At 53.2% G+C, this 14,056-nt stretch overlaps 3 protein-coding genes and 2 pseudogenes across 3 annotated transcripts, besides 14 other annotated features; 4 read left to right on the forward strand and 1 right to left on the reverse strand.

Moving 5' to 3' along the window:
• Nucleotides 1–3,505: a sequence feature (areas not merged during assembly with more than two copies in the genome that could not be assigned to a particular haplotype).
• Nucleotides 629–648: a microsatellite.
• Nucleotides 984–1,103: a mobile genetic element.
• Nucleotides 1,216–1,492: a mobile genetic element.
• On the reverse strand, nucleotides 2,405–3,409 carry Tc00.1047053511873.5 (uncharacterized protein; the record flags this gene model as incomplete). Its single annotated transcript, XM_802681.1, has 1 exon — nucleotides 2,405–3,409. The coding sequence occupies one exon, from the start codon at nucleotides 3,407–3,409 to the stop codon at nucleotides 2,405–2,407; it is 1,005 nt and encodes a 334-aa protein (XP_807774.1).
• Nucleotides 3,506–3,709: a sequence feature (haploid, Esmeraldo-like haplotype).
• Nucleotides 3,710–4,527: a sequence feature (heterozygous, Esmeraldo-like haplotype).
• On the forward strand, nucleotides 3,973–6,531 carry Tc00.1047053511873.10 (trans-sialidase, putative; the record flags this gene model as incomplete). The annotated part of the gene is made up of 1 exon (XM_802679.1): nucleotides 3,973–6,531. The coding sequence occupies one exon, from the start codon at nucleotides 3,973–3,975 to the stop codon at nucleotides 6,529–6,531; it is 2,559 nt and encodes an 852-aa protein (XP_807772.1).
• Nucleotides 4,528–4,730: a sequence feature (haploid, Esmeraldo-like haplotype).
• Nucleotides 4,731–5,499: a sequence feature (areas not merged during assembly with more than two copies in the genome that could not be assigned to a particular haplotype).
• Nucleotides 5,500–5,855: a sequence feature (heterozygous, non-Esmeraldo-like haplotype).
• Nucleotides 5,856–6,312: a sequence feature (areas merged during assembly that could not be assigned to a particular haplotype. This can correspond to areas where the two haplotypes were merged or to regions with more than two copies in the genome that were merged during assembly.).
• Nucleotides 6,313–6,732: a sequence feature (heterozygous, Esmeraldo-like haplotype).
• Nucleotides 6,648–6,695: a sequence feature (T-rich).
• Nucleotides 6,733–14,056: a sequence feature (areas not merged during assembly with more than two copies in the genome that could not be assigned to a particular haplotype).
• On the forward strand, nucleotides 8,014–8,457 carry Tc00.1047053511873.20 (uncharacterized protein; the record flags this gene model as incomplete). The annotated part of the gene is made up of 1 exon (XM_802680.1): nucleotides 8,014–8,457. One exon carries the CDS (start codon nucleotides 8,014–8,016, stop codon nucleotides 8,455–8,457), a length of 444 nt encoding a protein of 147 aa, XP_807773.1.
• Nucleotides 8,534–10,519, forward strand: Tc00.1047053511873.30 (annotated as a pseudogene).
• Nucleotides 11,205–11,239: a microsatellite.
• Nucleotides 11,759–12,205, forward strand: Tc00.1047053511873.41 (annotated as a pseudogene).

The following is a 14,056-nucleotide window of genomic DNA, read 5'->3' on the forward strand; positions in this document are numbered from 1 at the left end:
CTTTGAGGAGTTGTTTTACCGGGTTGTTAATGTGCCCACGTACCCCAGCCTGACGAGTTTCACTTCCACTCGACAGGATTCCATTCGTCTTATACTGGAGGCGTTGCTCTGCGATGACATTTCCTTCAACTACGCGGCGGCAAACGCCTCCGTTATTTTTCTTGTGGCCGCATTGAACGTATTTCATGCGTCAACGTTGGATAAAGGCCACCCCAATTCTAGTAGAGGCTGCTGTGAAGTCACTTCCGGAGTCTATTGCTGCTGGGGCCCTCACGTTGGAGTCTGGTGTGAAGTTGAGGCGGCGCGAGGGCGCGACACGGCTTTTAATGCTCTTCTCACCGAACGGGGGCCGCACCCCCTGCCGTCATGCGCACCAAATTTCACAGGCAACGTGCACCGTTACCGGACGAAGTAAAAAAGGAAAAAATGGGGTGCTTCCTTGTCATACCTATTTGTTCACTTTTGTTCCCTGCTTTTTTTTTCCCCCGACTGCTGTTGCTTCGCGTGGCAGCTACCAATAAAGAGAGAACTTAAACTAATTCCCCCTTGACCCTGTCTCCGTGTGGCTCAATGGAGGAGCCTTTTTGGCTGCGGATGGGAGGGATGCAAGTTATGGTTTTGCTGCGGATGTGTGTGTGTGTGTGTGTGCTCTGGATGCCCAAACCCAATTGCCCCGCAAATGCGGCAGCAGAAGGATGTGATGGCGTGGAGGCACCAATGCCACTTGAATCAAACCGTGCCTGTGGCACACACGCAAACAGGAAAGCGAAAGGAAGAAATACTCGTCTGGGCTGCTGGCCGGATCTTCAAATTTTCTAAAGGGATAAAATACGAAGGGAAGGAGGAATGAGTCAATGGAGAGGCAGTGGGCTCGCCAAATCCTCGCTGTTTGCTCCGCATATTTATATATTTATGCATTATGGTGGCCCCACTCTCGCGACATGTTGAACGCTGCATTCGGATTGGATGCATACATAAATAAATATATTTCTTATTTACGAAGTGGCAGACTTTGGGGTCCTCCAGCCACAAGACACCGTCGCAAGGGTGGGGACTTAAAAAAGAAGGTTACTGGGATGGTAAAAAAAAAAAAAAAAGAATTAAAACATTCGTCTTGACGTTATCGGTTCCTTCGGTTGCATCAATCAACGTCTTCCAAAAGTATTCATGCGATAGGAAAAGAACCCCACAGAAATATATCTTTATGTTTTTATTAGGAGCTTGCGAGGAGGATGCTCACGGGAGAGACTGGCCGCCTAAATGAATATGCCCTGAGAAAACGGAGATATTTTTGTACTATCCTTTTCCTATCGCATGAATACTTTTGGAAGACGGTGATTGAAGGGAGCAGGGAGCCGATAGCGGCAAGAAGGATTTTTTATTAACTTTTTATTTCTTATTTTCCCACTCGTTCCCTTTTTGGTTTACACCCTTGCGACGGGTTCTTGTGGCTGGAGGAGCCCAAAGTCTGCCACTTCTCAAGTTATGAATACACACACCTACATATATATATGTCCAATCCGAATAGAGTGATTGGGTCACGATGGTGACTAACAAAGTATGCATACATTAATGTACACTTACTTGTTGCTAGACCTTGAGGATACGGTGAATCCCCATTTTTATTCCATTCGTTCATTTCTTATTCCTATCTTGTTTGGTTTCTGTTATTTATAAACTTAGAATCCGGCCAGCGGCCCCTGTAGATATTCTTTTTATGCTTTGGAGGCACTTGATGACACCTGTCGTGGAGGGTGTTTTCACTCCATACGAGGGCGACACACAGGAGAAAAGGAAGAAGGAGAGCGGCGCCTCGCCAAAAGAGCGGCCGCCGGGACGTTGGCAAGAATTGTTACTGTTTGCACAGCGATTTGTATACTTTTGGTAGGATGTTCCTTGAGGCGTTCATTGGCCCGAGTGTGAGGTGCATACACGGGCAGCCACCGCAACAACCGTGTCGTTGGTTCCCCGCTGCACGAATGTGACGATGCACTTCAGACGTGGCAGGTGACGTCCACTGCGAGCACTCCTCTTGCCTCTCCTGTTTCACAACTTGGCATTCTCTGCATGTGGACACAGCTCCCATTGGCCACCCTCTGTGACACGAGAGTCGCTTTTATTCCTCTCCATCGCATTAAAGAGTCGTGAGGAGGGCTTGAGGCTGCGTTGAGGAGCCGTGTGGTCTCTGCGAGCATGTCCTCTGTTGGTCAGAGGTGTTGGCTTTTGGATTACCGAAACGCACCTTGAGTGCTTGCGTCAGAGACTCGCATGACTGAGAGGCAAACCTGTTTGTGGAGGTGAAGGAGGGCCACACCATTGGGAGGGAGACGAGTGAATGGGTGGGTGATGTCTATGGCCCATATTGTGGCGCCTGACAGGTGCTTCACGTTGTTTGTCGTTATTGTCATTTGCATTCACAAAGAATGGCTTTGGACGTAGCACCCACGAGCTCTTCTGTCGTTGGCTGAGGTTTCTCTAGTGCTGCTTTTCCCAACTCCCTCTTTGTCTGTGCTTTGCGTGTTTGTGAGCGTGACTCTTCTTCTGTACTGTGCATTTGCCTCATGAGCCGCGGATGGTCTGTGTGAAATATGTGATGATTTGCGGCATTTTGTTGGATTGTGCTTTGATCTCCACCGCGGAATGACGGTCGGACTGGAGGCGTTGCTTTTTCTTTACTCTGATCACGTGCAGTGTGTATTGGGGACTTCTCAGGGAAGCGCCAGCCGACATTGTTGTGAAGCCCATGTCTGGTGCCATGCTTTTTATTGACGTGGAATGAGTTGGGAGGTTTGCATATAAGCTTCTGTGCATTCTTGCCGTGGTGCTCTCCATGCATAGCCCGGGGAGACGACTGGCTGAGAATTGTCAATGGGCTTCTCGTTGAGCCGAGGAACGCATAGTGTGTTTTCTGCTCATTGAGAGTCCGGGCGCCACGGAGGATGTATGGGGCAGACAAAACCTCGTGCATGGCGGAAGGAGAAGACAAAGGGCTGATTGTTTGATTGTTGGTGACGAGTCCTGCCTCACTGCTTGGAGGGGGCTGTTGTTGACTGGGGCAACCTGTTTTGTGTGTCCAGACAGTGCTTGCGCCGAGTAGCGGGGTGCCATTTTGGTGTGTTTGCGGCTCCATCATGCGGGGCAGCAGCGTGACGTTTACGGACTGCGTGCCTGTGGGCCGATGAATGTGGTTGGAGGCTTGTCTGAGGAGAATCCGCGAAAGGAGGAGTGAAATGCGTTTGGCGGTGCTGCTGTGCGATGTGCGAGGGAAGAAGAAACACAATTGCTTTCTGACATGTCGGTGAGTGTGCCACGGCCACCAATATGTTTTCGGTGAGAGGGGCAGGAGTGAGGGAGACGGAGACTGTGCGCATCCACTGCGGCGTGTGGCGCCACAGGATGCGATTGCCATTGTGAAGGGTGCGACGGCCGTCACGCGTGCAGCAGAGCGTCATCTGCATCTTTTTGCCTGCAGAGCTTGCAGGTTCTGCGAAGAGGTGCAGGCGACCTCTCACTATTGGGTTGCTGAGGCCGTTTTTCCTTTTTGCTCAGCAGGAGAAGCAACTTTTCTTGCAGGCGGTGTTGCTGGTCTGCATCGATGCTCCCCACGGGGTATCACGCTGCCGTGCCGTTGCAGTGCAACTCTGGTATTCCTCGCTGCACATGTGGCCCCCTGTCGCTTGCCTTATTTGCAGAGCCATGGCCTGCGGTCCCCATTGGGAGGCTGCTCACTTGTTTTTCTTAATTTTTTTATGCTGTTGAGAGGTGCTGGGGAGTAATGACTGCGGGGATGGTGATGTTGTGTTTTGCTGTGAGTGGTGGCGGTGTGCACTGCTGTTGTGATGTCTTTCTGCCGCTGCTGTCTGTTGCTCCCCTCCAAGAAGGAAGTTAATACCAAACGCGAATCGCTACTGTGAAATTCGAAGGCACTGAAAGGACCAACAACACACACACCGCCCACACACACATATTTATATGCTCTTACGTGTTGCTGCAGTCAAGGCACCCCGCATACACAACCGTCGCCGTGTGACCGGATCCAGCGGAAGGAGGAGGGAAGGAAGAGAGAGTGAACCGCAGAGGCCCAACATGTCCCGGCGTTTGTTTACTTCCGCGGCGCTGCTTCTTTTTGTCGTGATGGTTTGCTGCGGCAGTGGTGGAGCTGCAGTCACTGGGGTGAAGGAGTCGTCTGATCCCCAATTTGTATGGAATAAAATCCCTGAGGGTGAAACTGTGGAATCTTTGGGCTTTCCCAGCCTTTTGAAAGTGGGAAGTGACGTGTTTGCCGTTGCCGAGGCGCAGTGCAAGAAGGGTCAAGACAGCTTTACCGGCATTGCATCCCAACTTCTCACGGAAACAGAGGAAAAAAAGGATAACACACCGGTGGAAGTGCTGAATGATGCCAACACGAAGACACAAGTTCTGGAGGAAGGCACTTCCCCACACAGTAAGAAAGTAGATGTGAGCCGACCAACAACAGCTGTGAAGGGAAATGATATTTACATGCTTGCTGGAAAATACAGCCGGGCAGCTGCTACTAATCCTCAGGAGAGGGGTGCAGGTGACTGGGGGCTTTTGCTGGTGAAGGGGGAAGTCAGTTCTGAAGAAAGCAATAAAAAAATCCAGTGGAATAAGAACCAGCGACTGGTCGGCACTTTCTCTGATGGCGAACAGGATTCCTTGATGCAGCTGGTTGCAGGCGGTGGATCGGGCGTTCAGACGGATGACGATACGCTTGTTTTCCCAGTGGAAGGCAAGAAGGAGAAGAATGGTGAATCAAATGACGGAAAGACTGTCTCACTGGTCATATACACTTCGAAGGATACTTTGACGTGGAAGCTGTCGAAGGGGATGTCTGCCGATGGCTGCAGTTATCCCTCCGTTGTGGAGTGGGAGGAGGGAAAACTCATGATGATGACTGCGTGTGACGGTGGCCGCCGCAGGGTGTACGAGTCCGGTGACAAGGGGGCTTCGTGGACGGAGGCACTCGGGACACTCTCGCGCGTGTGGGGCAACAAACACGAGGAACAGACGAAACGTGTTGCGAGCGGGTTCACTACAGCGACTTTTGAAAATGGAGATGACAACAAAAAAGTGATGCTCGTTACCCTGCCGGTGTATTCTAAGGAGAGAGGCAGCGAAAACAAGGAAAAGAGTGAACTCCATCTTTGGCTGGCGGACAATACGCGCATTGTCGATATTGGGCCGGTATCCGAGAAGGACGAAGACGAAGTTGCCGCCAGCTCCCTGCTGTACAAAAGTGCTGGAGGTGAAGATAATAATAATGAGGATAAGTTGATTGCACTGTACGAGAAGAAGAAGAAGGGCAATGACGAAACATCACACAGTCTTTTGTCTGTGCGTTTGACTGCGCAGCTGGAGCGGGTGAAGGAGGTGCTGAAGACGTGGAAGGAAGTGGACGAACGTATCTCCCAGCTGTGCCCCACTTCAAGTGCTGCGAAGAGTGCCTTAGCTGACAATGCCTGCAGCGCTGCCATGCCGACGGATGGGCTGGTTGGCTTTTTGTCCGGCAGTTTGTTTGATAAGATATGGAAGGACGAGTACCTCGGGGTGAACGCAACAGTAAATAATAATGAATGGGTGGAGCAGACGGATAACGGCGTGACTTTCACGGAGCGTGGCGCAGGAGCGGAGTGGCCTGTTGGCAAGCAGGGGGAGAATCAGCTGTACCACTTCGCGAATTACAACTTCACTCTTGTGGCGACGGTGTCCATCGACGGTGAGCCAAGGGAGAGCCCTTTTCCTTTGTTGGGTGTGCGTGCGGGCAGTAACGGAGGAAAAAAACTTATGGAGTTGTCATACGACAGCGGAAAGAAGTGGCAGTTGCTGTGTGGTGACGAAACGAACAAGGAGCACAGCAGCACTTGGAAGCGAGGGAGAACACACCAGGTGGCCATTGTGCTACAGAACGGCAAACAGGTCTCCGCATACGTTGATGGTCAGCGTGTGGGGAATGCGCTATGTGAATTGAAAAATAGGGATTCGGAAGAGATCTCGCACTTCTACATTGGAGGAGATGGAGGCAGCGCAGACAACACAGAAAGCCGAGAAGGCGTTTCTGTGACTGTGTCGAACGTCCTGCTGTACAACCGCCCGCTGACTTTTTCAGGTGGGAGTGCCGATGTGGAAGAAGTTACCGATTCACCATCGAAAGATATTGTGTCACCACCGGGAAATTTGCAGCCAACTGAAACTGTTTCTCAATCGGTGGAAGAAGATGAAAAGAAGGCGCCTCCTGCTACGAAACCTTCTGAAGCTCCAGTGGTGCAAGCGACCTTGCAGCGGCCTCGACAAGAAAGTGAAGCAAAGCAAGTAACAACGGTGGGGAAATCCGCCACTACACACCAACTGCCGGCGAATACATCGCAGGGAAGTGTGGGGAAGGCGGCGGCCTCGAGCTCCCATGCCGTTGGAGGAGCAACAGGTGATGGCAGCACTGTTTATGAGAGCGGACTGCTGCCATCGCTGCTCCTTCTGTTGGGACTGTGGGGTTTGTGGCTCTGTGAGGAGTGACTGGCTGCCGCGTGGGACAAGTGCGACCTCCACTGCACAGAATTACTTTCTCTGGGAAGAAATTTCTCCTCCTAAATAACTGTTTTTTTACTTTTGTGTGTGTTTTTATAAATCCCTTTTTTTTTATTGTTTTTTTTTTTTTTCATTTTACTTTCTGTTTTTTTGTCTCTAACTCCCGCATCCCTTTTTTGCTTTTTGAGGGCAATCAATATGGGCCTCTTTTTCCACTCTTCCCTTTTTTAATTGTTTCTTGCTGCACTCTTCCCGTGAGGGGTGCCGTGTGTTTCCCGCCCAACTGCTCCACTTGCACACCCACCGACACGCTCATGACGACGGCCCTGTGCGCCTCGCCTGCTGCACGCATGAGGAGGGGCCGCGACGAACGGCGCGCTGAGGGAGCCGTGACGTGTGGGCGTGCGACGAGGGCCTGTGGGGCGGAGCACACATTTCTTTCCCTCTTGTTTTGTTTTCTTTGCGGCCAGGGCAGGCAGACACCCGCAGCGCCACACACACACAGCCACACCCTGCCACCGTGTTTTTAAGATTTTTTGCTTTGCGTGTTCATTTCACGCGCTGGCAGTCCCGTCAGCATTTCTCCCCCTCCTGATGATTTTTTTTTTTTGCTGCGCTCACTCTCCCGATGGAGAGACGCGACTCCCGTCATGTCTGCGTGCTTCTCTCAGTCCCCACACACACGAGTGACTGTGCTCTGCGGGCCGCACTCGCACGCCGATGGGAGGGCTGAGGGGAGCAGCAACACGCAGATGACCCCATGAAATATAAACGATGTGCGGACACATGGAGGGTCAGACGGTTGAAGCACACGCAACCATCTTTTCAATTTTCTTTCCGGGCAAAATATATACAGACAGTTTGGTGTGGCCACACGGCAGTTAGGCGATTTCTAAATTTGTGTGGAACAGTAATGGACGATTTTTTTTTATTTGTAATTATTTTGTGTGATGGGGTTTGTATAAGACGAGGGGGACGTTTTTTTGTTTAAAATAAATCTTGTGTGGGTTGCCACTGCTTGGAATGCAGTGCATTCATGAGTTTGAACGGTCTTCTTCTTGTTGCTTCCGCCACGCGTCTCTGCTGCACATTTTTGTGCGTCTCTCCACATACTCTGCTCCCTCTTTTCTACTTCTTTGCTTTGTGTTTCTGCAGGCACACACAACCACACACACGCACAGGATTCACATTGCAGTGGATTTGAATGCTCCTTTTGTAGTGCATGCTGGCAGTTGCGCTATTGCGCTGCTACTGCTGCAATTCTGTGTGCGTGACGGCTGCTGGGATTGCTGGACATGTATCTGGTGATGCGAATGCGGTGGTTGTGCCGGTGGATGTGTTGTGTGCACCGAGTGACGGCAGCCTGAGCTATCGCGTGCGTTGCTGTGTGTGTGTGTGTGGAAGAAGCGTTCTGCTGCCAGTGCTGAGGCTCAGTATGAGAATTATACTTTCAGTGGCTTTGATGTGCGCATGCATAGCAGAGATGGTGAGCTGGGTGCTGTATGCCATGTGGCCAATGCGGTGCACACATGTAGCAACTGTGCTGCCAGCTGTGCAACGAAGGAGGAAGGGGCCACCGTTGCCTTCACGATGAATGTGACGACACATAAATACGCCGGCCCTTATGAATTGTGGTGGCGTCAAATTTCTCCCGATGGAACCATCCATCCGCCTGCACGGAGCAGCGATGCTGACCAGACGGGCATCTGTCAGTTGCCGCCACCCCGTGAAGGGAAGGATGACACAAAATCCTGCGGGACAACTGCGCCGCAAGTGAATGCTGAGCCGTCACGTCAGAACGAGGGTGCACAACAGTCTGCCGCGGCTGACGCACCCAATAACGTCGATCCGAGTCCCGCATCCAACACGGGGACCAACACGTCCGAGACGAAGCCTGAGTTTGCTTACGTTTAGAATATCAATGTGGCTCCGACACCATCCGAAAGAAGGCCCACGCCTGTCACCGAGCCGAAGAGGGATCCCATTGATGATGCGATGAGTGGTTTAATAAATGTTGAGTTACTGCAGGGAGTCGATCTATTTGTGCTGCAGATGACGCTGGTGCAGCCGAAGGATGGGATTGTTCCAGTTACGACGAGGGATTCATTTGCTTCACCCTCTCTCGTCAGTGCTGGTGGAGTAATTGCAGCTTTCGCCGAGGGTCGCATGGATGCCGAATATCAAGGTGGTCAATTAAGTAAGCCCTTTTCTTCTGATGTGGTTGCGGAGTGCATCGACTCTGCGTGGGATTGGTCCACTCTTGTTGGTGAGGTCAAAAAGGATACATGGAGGGCACACACTGTGGTTGGTGCAGCGGAGGGAAAGGAGAGTTTGGGTGTTGTGCTCCGCCCCACAACAATCACGAAAGGGCGACGGAGTGTTTCTTCTTACTGGAAGCTCTGATGTGTCCTACGAAGGTGGGTGTTGGAGAGAGGGCGGCTTGGAGCCGAAACTGGTTGTGGGTGATGTCACGAATCCCACGGGTGGCAGGCAGAGTGGACGGATCGAATGTGGCGACCCCAAACCACTCCTGAAACGGATCTCTTCTGCTTCTCACGAAGGTGAATGGAAGGAGTTCATTGCTTCTGGTGGCGCAGGTGTTGTGATGGAGGATGGCACGCTTGTGTTTCCTCTGATGGCGAAGAGTAAGGCAGAAGACGTTTGCTCCATGATCATTTGCTCGACGGACAGCGGCAGTACCTGGGCGCTCTCTGAGGATATTTCCCCTGCGGAATGCCTTAACCCCCGCGTCACAGAATGGGAGGGATCACTTCCCATGATTGTTGACTGCGAGAATGGCCAGAGGGTGTACGAGTCGCGTGACATGGGGACAGCGTGGACGGAGGCCATCGGGACACTCTCAGCCGTGTGGGCCAACGCACGATCAGGAGTCTCTCAGAAGGAAAGCCTGCATGTGGATGCCCTCATCACCGCGACCATTGAGGAAAGGAAGGTCATGCTGTGCACACAGAGAGGGCACACCTCGGGGGAGAAAAGGGCCACTGCGCTCTGCCTTTGGGTCACGGACAACAACCGCACGTTTCCTGTTGGACCGGTTGCCGTGGACAATGCTGCGAATTGGATGCTCGCCAGCACCCTGCTGTACTCGGATGGCAGTTTGCATCTTTTACAACGGAGGGGCAACGGTGAGGGCCGTGTCATCTCACTTTCCTGCATGACGGAGGGACTGAGTGCAATCAAGTCCATCCTCAGTACTTGGGCGCAAAAGGACATTTTCTTCTCCAGATTGTCTACACCCACGGCGTGTCTGGTGGCAGTTTTTTTTGATGCGGCCAGTGATGGCACGTGGAACGACGAGTACCCTTGCCTGCATGCGATGGTGAAGGAATGCAGTGAAGGACAACGATGGGTTACAATTGACGGGACTTGAGTCCAGGGCAATATGGCCTGTGAACACTCGGGGTGATTAAGTGCGTCATGTATCCTTGAGCCACGACTTCACACTTGTGGCGTCGGTGACCATCGAAGAGGCTCCGAGTGGGAACACTTCTCCACTGACTGCGGTGCTGGCACACACTGCGTCCAATCATACCGTGGGACTGTCGTACAGCCATAATAAGAAGTGAGTGACGGCGTTCGAAGGCAAGACAACGACACGGAGCAGCACTTGGGAGCCGAGGAAAGAACACCAAGTGGCACTCATGCTGCAAGGCAACAAGGCCTCTGTGCACATTGTTGGTCGGTCGCTGGGGGAGGAAGAGGTGCCGTTAACAGGCGAGAGGCCACCTGAGGTCCTGAGGTTTTTCTTTGGCGCGTGTGGTGGGCACGAATCTCATGTGACGGTGACGAACGTCTTTCTGTACAGCCGCCCACTGAACTCCACTGCGATGCGTGCACTCAGGGACAGAGTCCCCATTCCGACGAGAGAAGCGGCTCCGACACCACCCGAGAAGATTCGAGTAGTTGACAGTGTCAGAGAGTACGTTGCTGGGGATATTACGGAATGGAAATGAATGGGCACAACGCCCCTGGACACGAATCCCCACCACAAATAGTCACCTCGCAGGGTGTGGAGCGGCGTGAGTCCCGACGACCGCCTCGCCTCTCTCAACGACGTGAAACTGACACTGCGTGATTTGAGCGGTAACAACACCGTGCGTGCGTGCGTGTCTTGTGTGTTGCTGCTTCTTCTGGGATTGTATTTGGGTGGTGGCAGTCTTCTGAGCCACAGAATGTGGATTTGCGACTCCTCACGGAGAATAAATGCCGCATTGCCCGCCTTTTTTTTACTTCTACTTCTTCAATTTCTTTACTTTTAAATGTCTTTTTTCACTGTAGTTCAGCCGGAGTAATAACTACTGTTGTTTTTTCTTTGCGTAATTTTAGGTTGCTGAACACTGTAATGAGCGAAGTGTTTCTCCCTCTTGTTTGTTTTTGTTTTTGACCACACGCGTTGCCGGCCCTGCGGCTGTGCGTCCCACGGACTGCACGAAAGGAGGATTGGAGGAACAGGCCGGATGCCGCATGAAATGTGAAGAATGTTGTGTGGGATGCTGGAATAATGCGATCTTTTTTTATTATTACGTTTTTCGTTTGTGCAGGTAATATGTGCAAGCACCCAATCGTCTTTAGCTGCATGGCACATGAAAGTCCTGCCGAATCATTTTTTTTTTTCCATGAGTCCTGCAGGGGTCCCACATTTTGTTTGTTTGTTTGTTTCATTTTTTTTTTGTTTTTCGTAATTCCCTGCGGATATGTTTTTGTCTCTGCCGTTTTGACTGTTATTTTGTGTTTTCTTGTTCCGTTGGGTGTGTCCCTGCTGATTGTGCTGTTGACATGTTCCATTTCTTCTGCTTTCTTTCCTGCTAGAGGCACCGATGGTCCGCGACGCCGATTGTTTGTGGTCCCCCATTGCGATGGCACGAGGGTGACTGGGCGCCGGCCTGCTGAGTGCACTCGGAGGAGAGCGGATGGTGTGCAACGTGCTCCATTTGTGAGTGTGGGACGCCACCCGCCAAGACTTTCTGTGAGCCGCAGTGCTATTCCGTCGAGGAAGAGAAGTAAAGGACGGTGCCGTGGACTTGGATGCGCCCCGCCCCTCTTGTTGCGGCCGTGGGTGTGCCCTGCGCATTGCTTTTTCTCCCTCCCTCCTGTGTGACCATCCCTTCCTTTTCCCCATTGGTCTTTTTCGTTTTTGGTAGGTGGCGTGGATTTTCTTCCTGTGGCAAACCGCATTTTCCAGTCGCGATAGTGTAACGCCGGCGCGGTTCCTTTTGACGCCGCCCCCCGCGGACGGACCAACCGTGACGGAGGAAGCGCTGACGCAGCAGGTGCTGCAGGAGTTCATGGCAACGCGTCACGCTGGGTCCTCGGTGGAGCTGCTCTGCTTCGTGTTCTTTGCGCGTCCGCAGTAGACGCTTGCGGAGCGCCACCCACTCGCGTATAATCGTCTTTTATTGGCGCGGCAAGTGGCATTGCTTTGCGGATGAAAATGTGGGACTGCGCTGCTTCCTCCACACGCTAAGGGACTGCGCTGAGACTAGAGATCTGGAGGTTCAAATCGCGCCCAGCGAATTGCGGTGCTGTGTGAAGGACGAGGATGCCCGCGCGGTGCGGCAGGCGGACGGCAGCGTTGGCGCGCTACTGCGGGAGCATCTTCTCCAGAAGGGTGCCTTGCATCGCTGGTGTGGCGAGGCGGTGAAGGCGGACGGTGGTGCGGGGGGTGCTGATAGAGCCTTATGGCGAGTGACGCGCTTGCGCGGCACACGAGTGCACTGCGGCTCCGCCGTCACTTTGTTCATTGCCTTCAATCGTGGGTGCCGGCGAATTCCGGCAGGCGATCCGCGAAAGATTTCTTCATGGTGGCTATGGGGTGAGAAGCGAGGGAAGGAGAGAGGGGAGCCATGCGTTGCGGAAAGGGTGCGGGCTGCTGCGGCCGCACCTCGTTGTCGTCACTTCAGTTTGTTGTCATGAAGGGGTTGTCGTTTTTGCTTTTTCTTCACAGAAGTTTTGGATTGTGCGTTCTTTTTGATTGCTGGGAGGAGAGGGTGCGTGCGTGCTGTGCATTTGCGAGAGTCTTGTGGGAGGACCGTGATTCGCGGCGGTGTGGCGGATGTGGCGGTGTGTGCGGGAGTGGCTCCGCGGCGAAGGGCAGAGAGCGAGGTGCCCCAGTTTGTTCTGGGAAATGCGGTGCATGGACTCACCGTTGGGCTCGTGGGACCCTTGCGCGACATTCACATGCGTGCGCTGGCACGACAGTGCCGGTGAGGGAAGCCTGAGGAGCTGCGTGCTCTCTCCGCGATGTACGTGGGCCGCGGGGCGTCTGGCAGATGCGGCTGAGCGGGGCATCCGATGTCATTTGCCTGGCCGACAACGAAATGTGACTCCGCTTATGGAAAAATGTGGGATTTTGATTTGTCCCTTGCATTGCTTTCTTTTTCCCGTGAGACACACCGCATACCGAACGCCCACCCACCGTCATTCCTGCTTGCATATCTCCTGCGGGCTCGGCAACTCTTCGCGGGCGCGTGCCCTCCACGAGGAATGCGCTCCCCTTCCCGGTTCCCGGGACTGTAGCCACATCCACCGGAGCCTGGGGGCTACACTGTTCTACTCCTTCCCCTTTTGTGTGCGTGTGGGGTGCTGGGCGCTGCTTCACGACCGTGTGTGTGCGTGTTCCTGTAGTGCGGCACATGTATTCCTCTCTCCCTCTTCTTCTTGTTGTTGTCCTTGCCCCACTGTGTAGATTGTCTCACAAAGTCGAGCGACTCTACGACGAATGATGATGATGGTGACTGTGCGGCGCCGCGTGGTGTGCGACCTGCTGATCCTCGCGCTCTTGTGCTGCTGCTGCTGTTTGTCCGTCTGCGGGACTGCTGTGCCGGCAAAAACCCTTATGGATGTGCATGTTTCTTGTTCAAGGACTGACGGTAAGTTGATTTGGCGTCTTCCCGGCGAGACGGGTTGGAGAAAGTGTGCTAATAAGCCTGCAGAAGGTGGAGGAGGAGAGGATGAGTGTGCACTGGTGTGCATTGCCGCTGGGTACGTCTACAAAGATGCGGAAAATAACGGACTGTGCGCCCCTGGCGGTAGACCGAGTGTTGTTTGGACCAGCATAGGGATTTTTTTGAGCGAGAATATAAAAAACTGCAGTTCGGCGGCTGCACCGACAGCGGCGGTTGTTGGCCAGGCACAAAGCGGCGTCGGCAGTCCGCCGGGGGAGGCAGCTGAGACACCGCATAAGAAGTCGCCTGAGCACACAGACGAAGGCGGCTCTTATCCAAAGCTAAGCGAAAACTTCGCCGTCAGCCTGCTGACATCCACAGACACGAACGAACATGTGGCATCGGCACCCGAAGCTTCCAGTCAGACGCCCTCTTCTCCATCCGGCGACAACGCAGCCCAGGAAACTTCCCACAACAATAATGAGGGCAACAGCCAAGCCGACGTCAATGGCGGAGGCACCGCCACTGGGATGCGGGATCCCGGCGGTGCGGACAGCAGCGACGCCGCCATTTTGTGGGTGCGCACGCCTCTGCTGCTGCTGCTCTTC

Source organism: Trypanosoma cruzi, genomic scaffold (assembly GCF_000209065.1).
Source record: "Trypanosoma cruzi strain CL Brener 1047053517181 genomic scaffold, whole genome shotgun sequence".
Classification (NCBI taxonomy): domain Eukaryota; phylum Euglenozoa; class Kinetoplastea; order Trypanosomatida; family Trypanosomatidae; genus Trypanosoma; species Trypanosoma cruzi.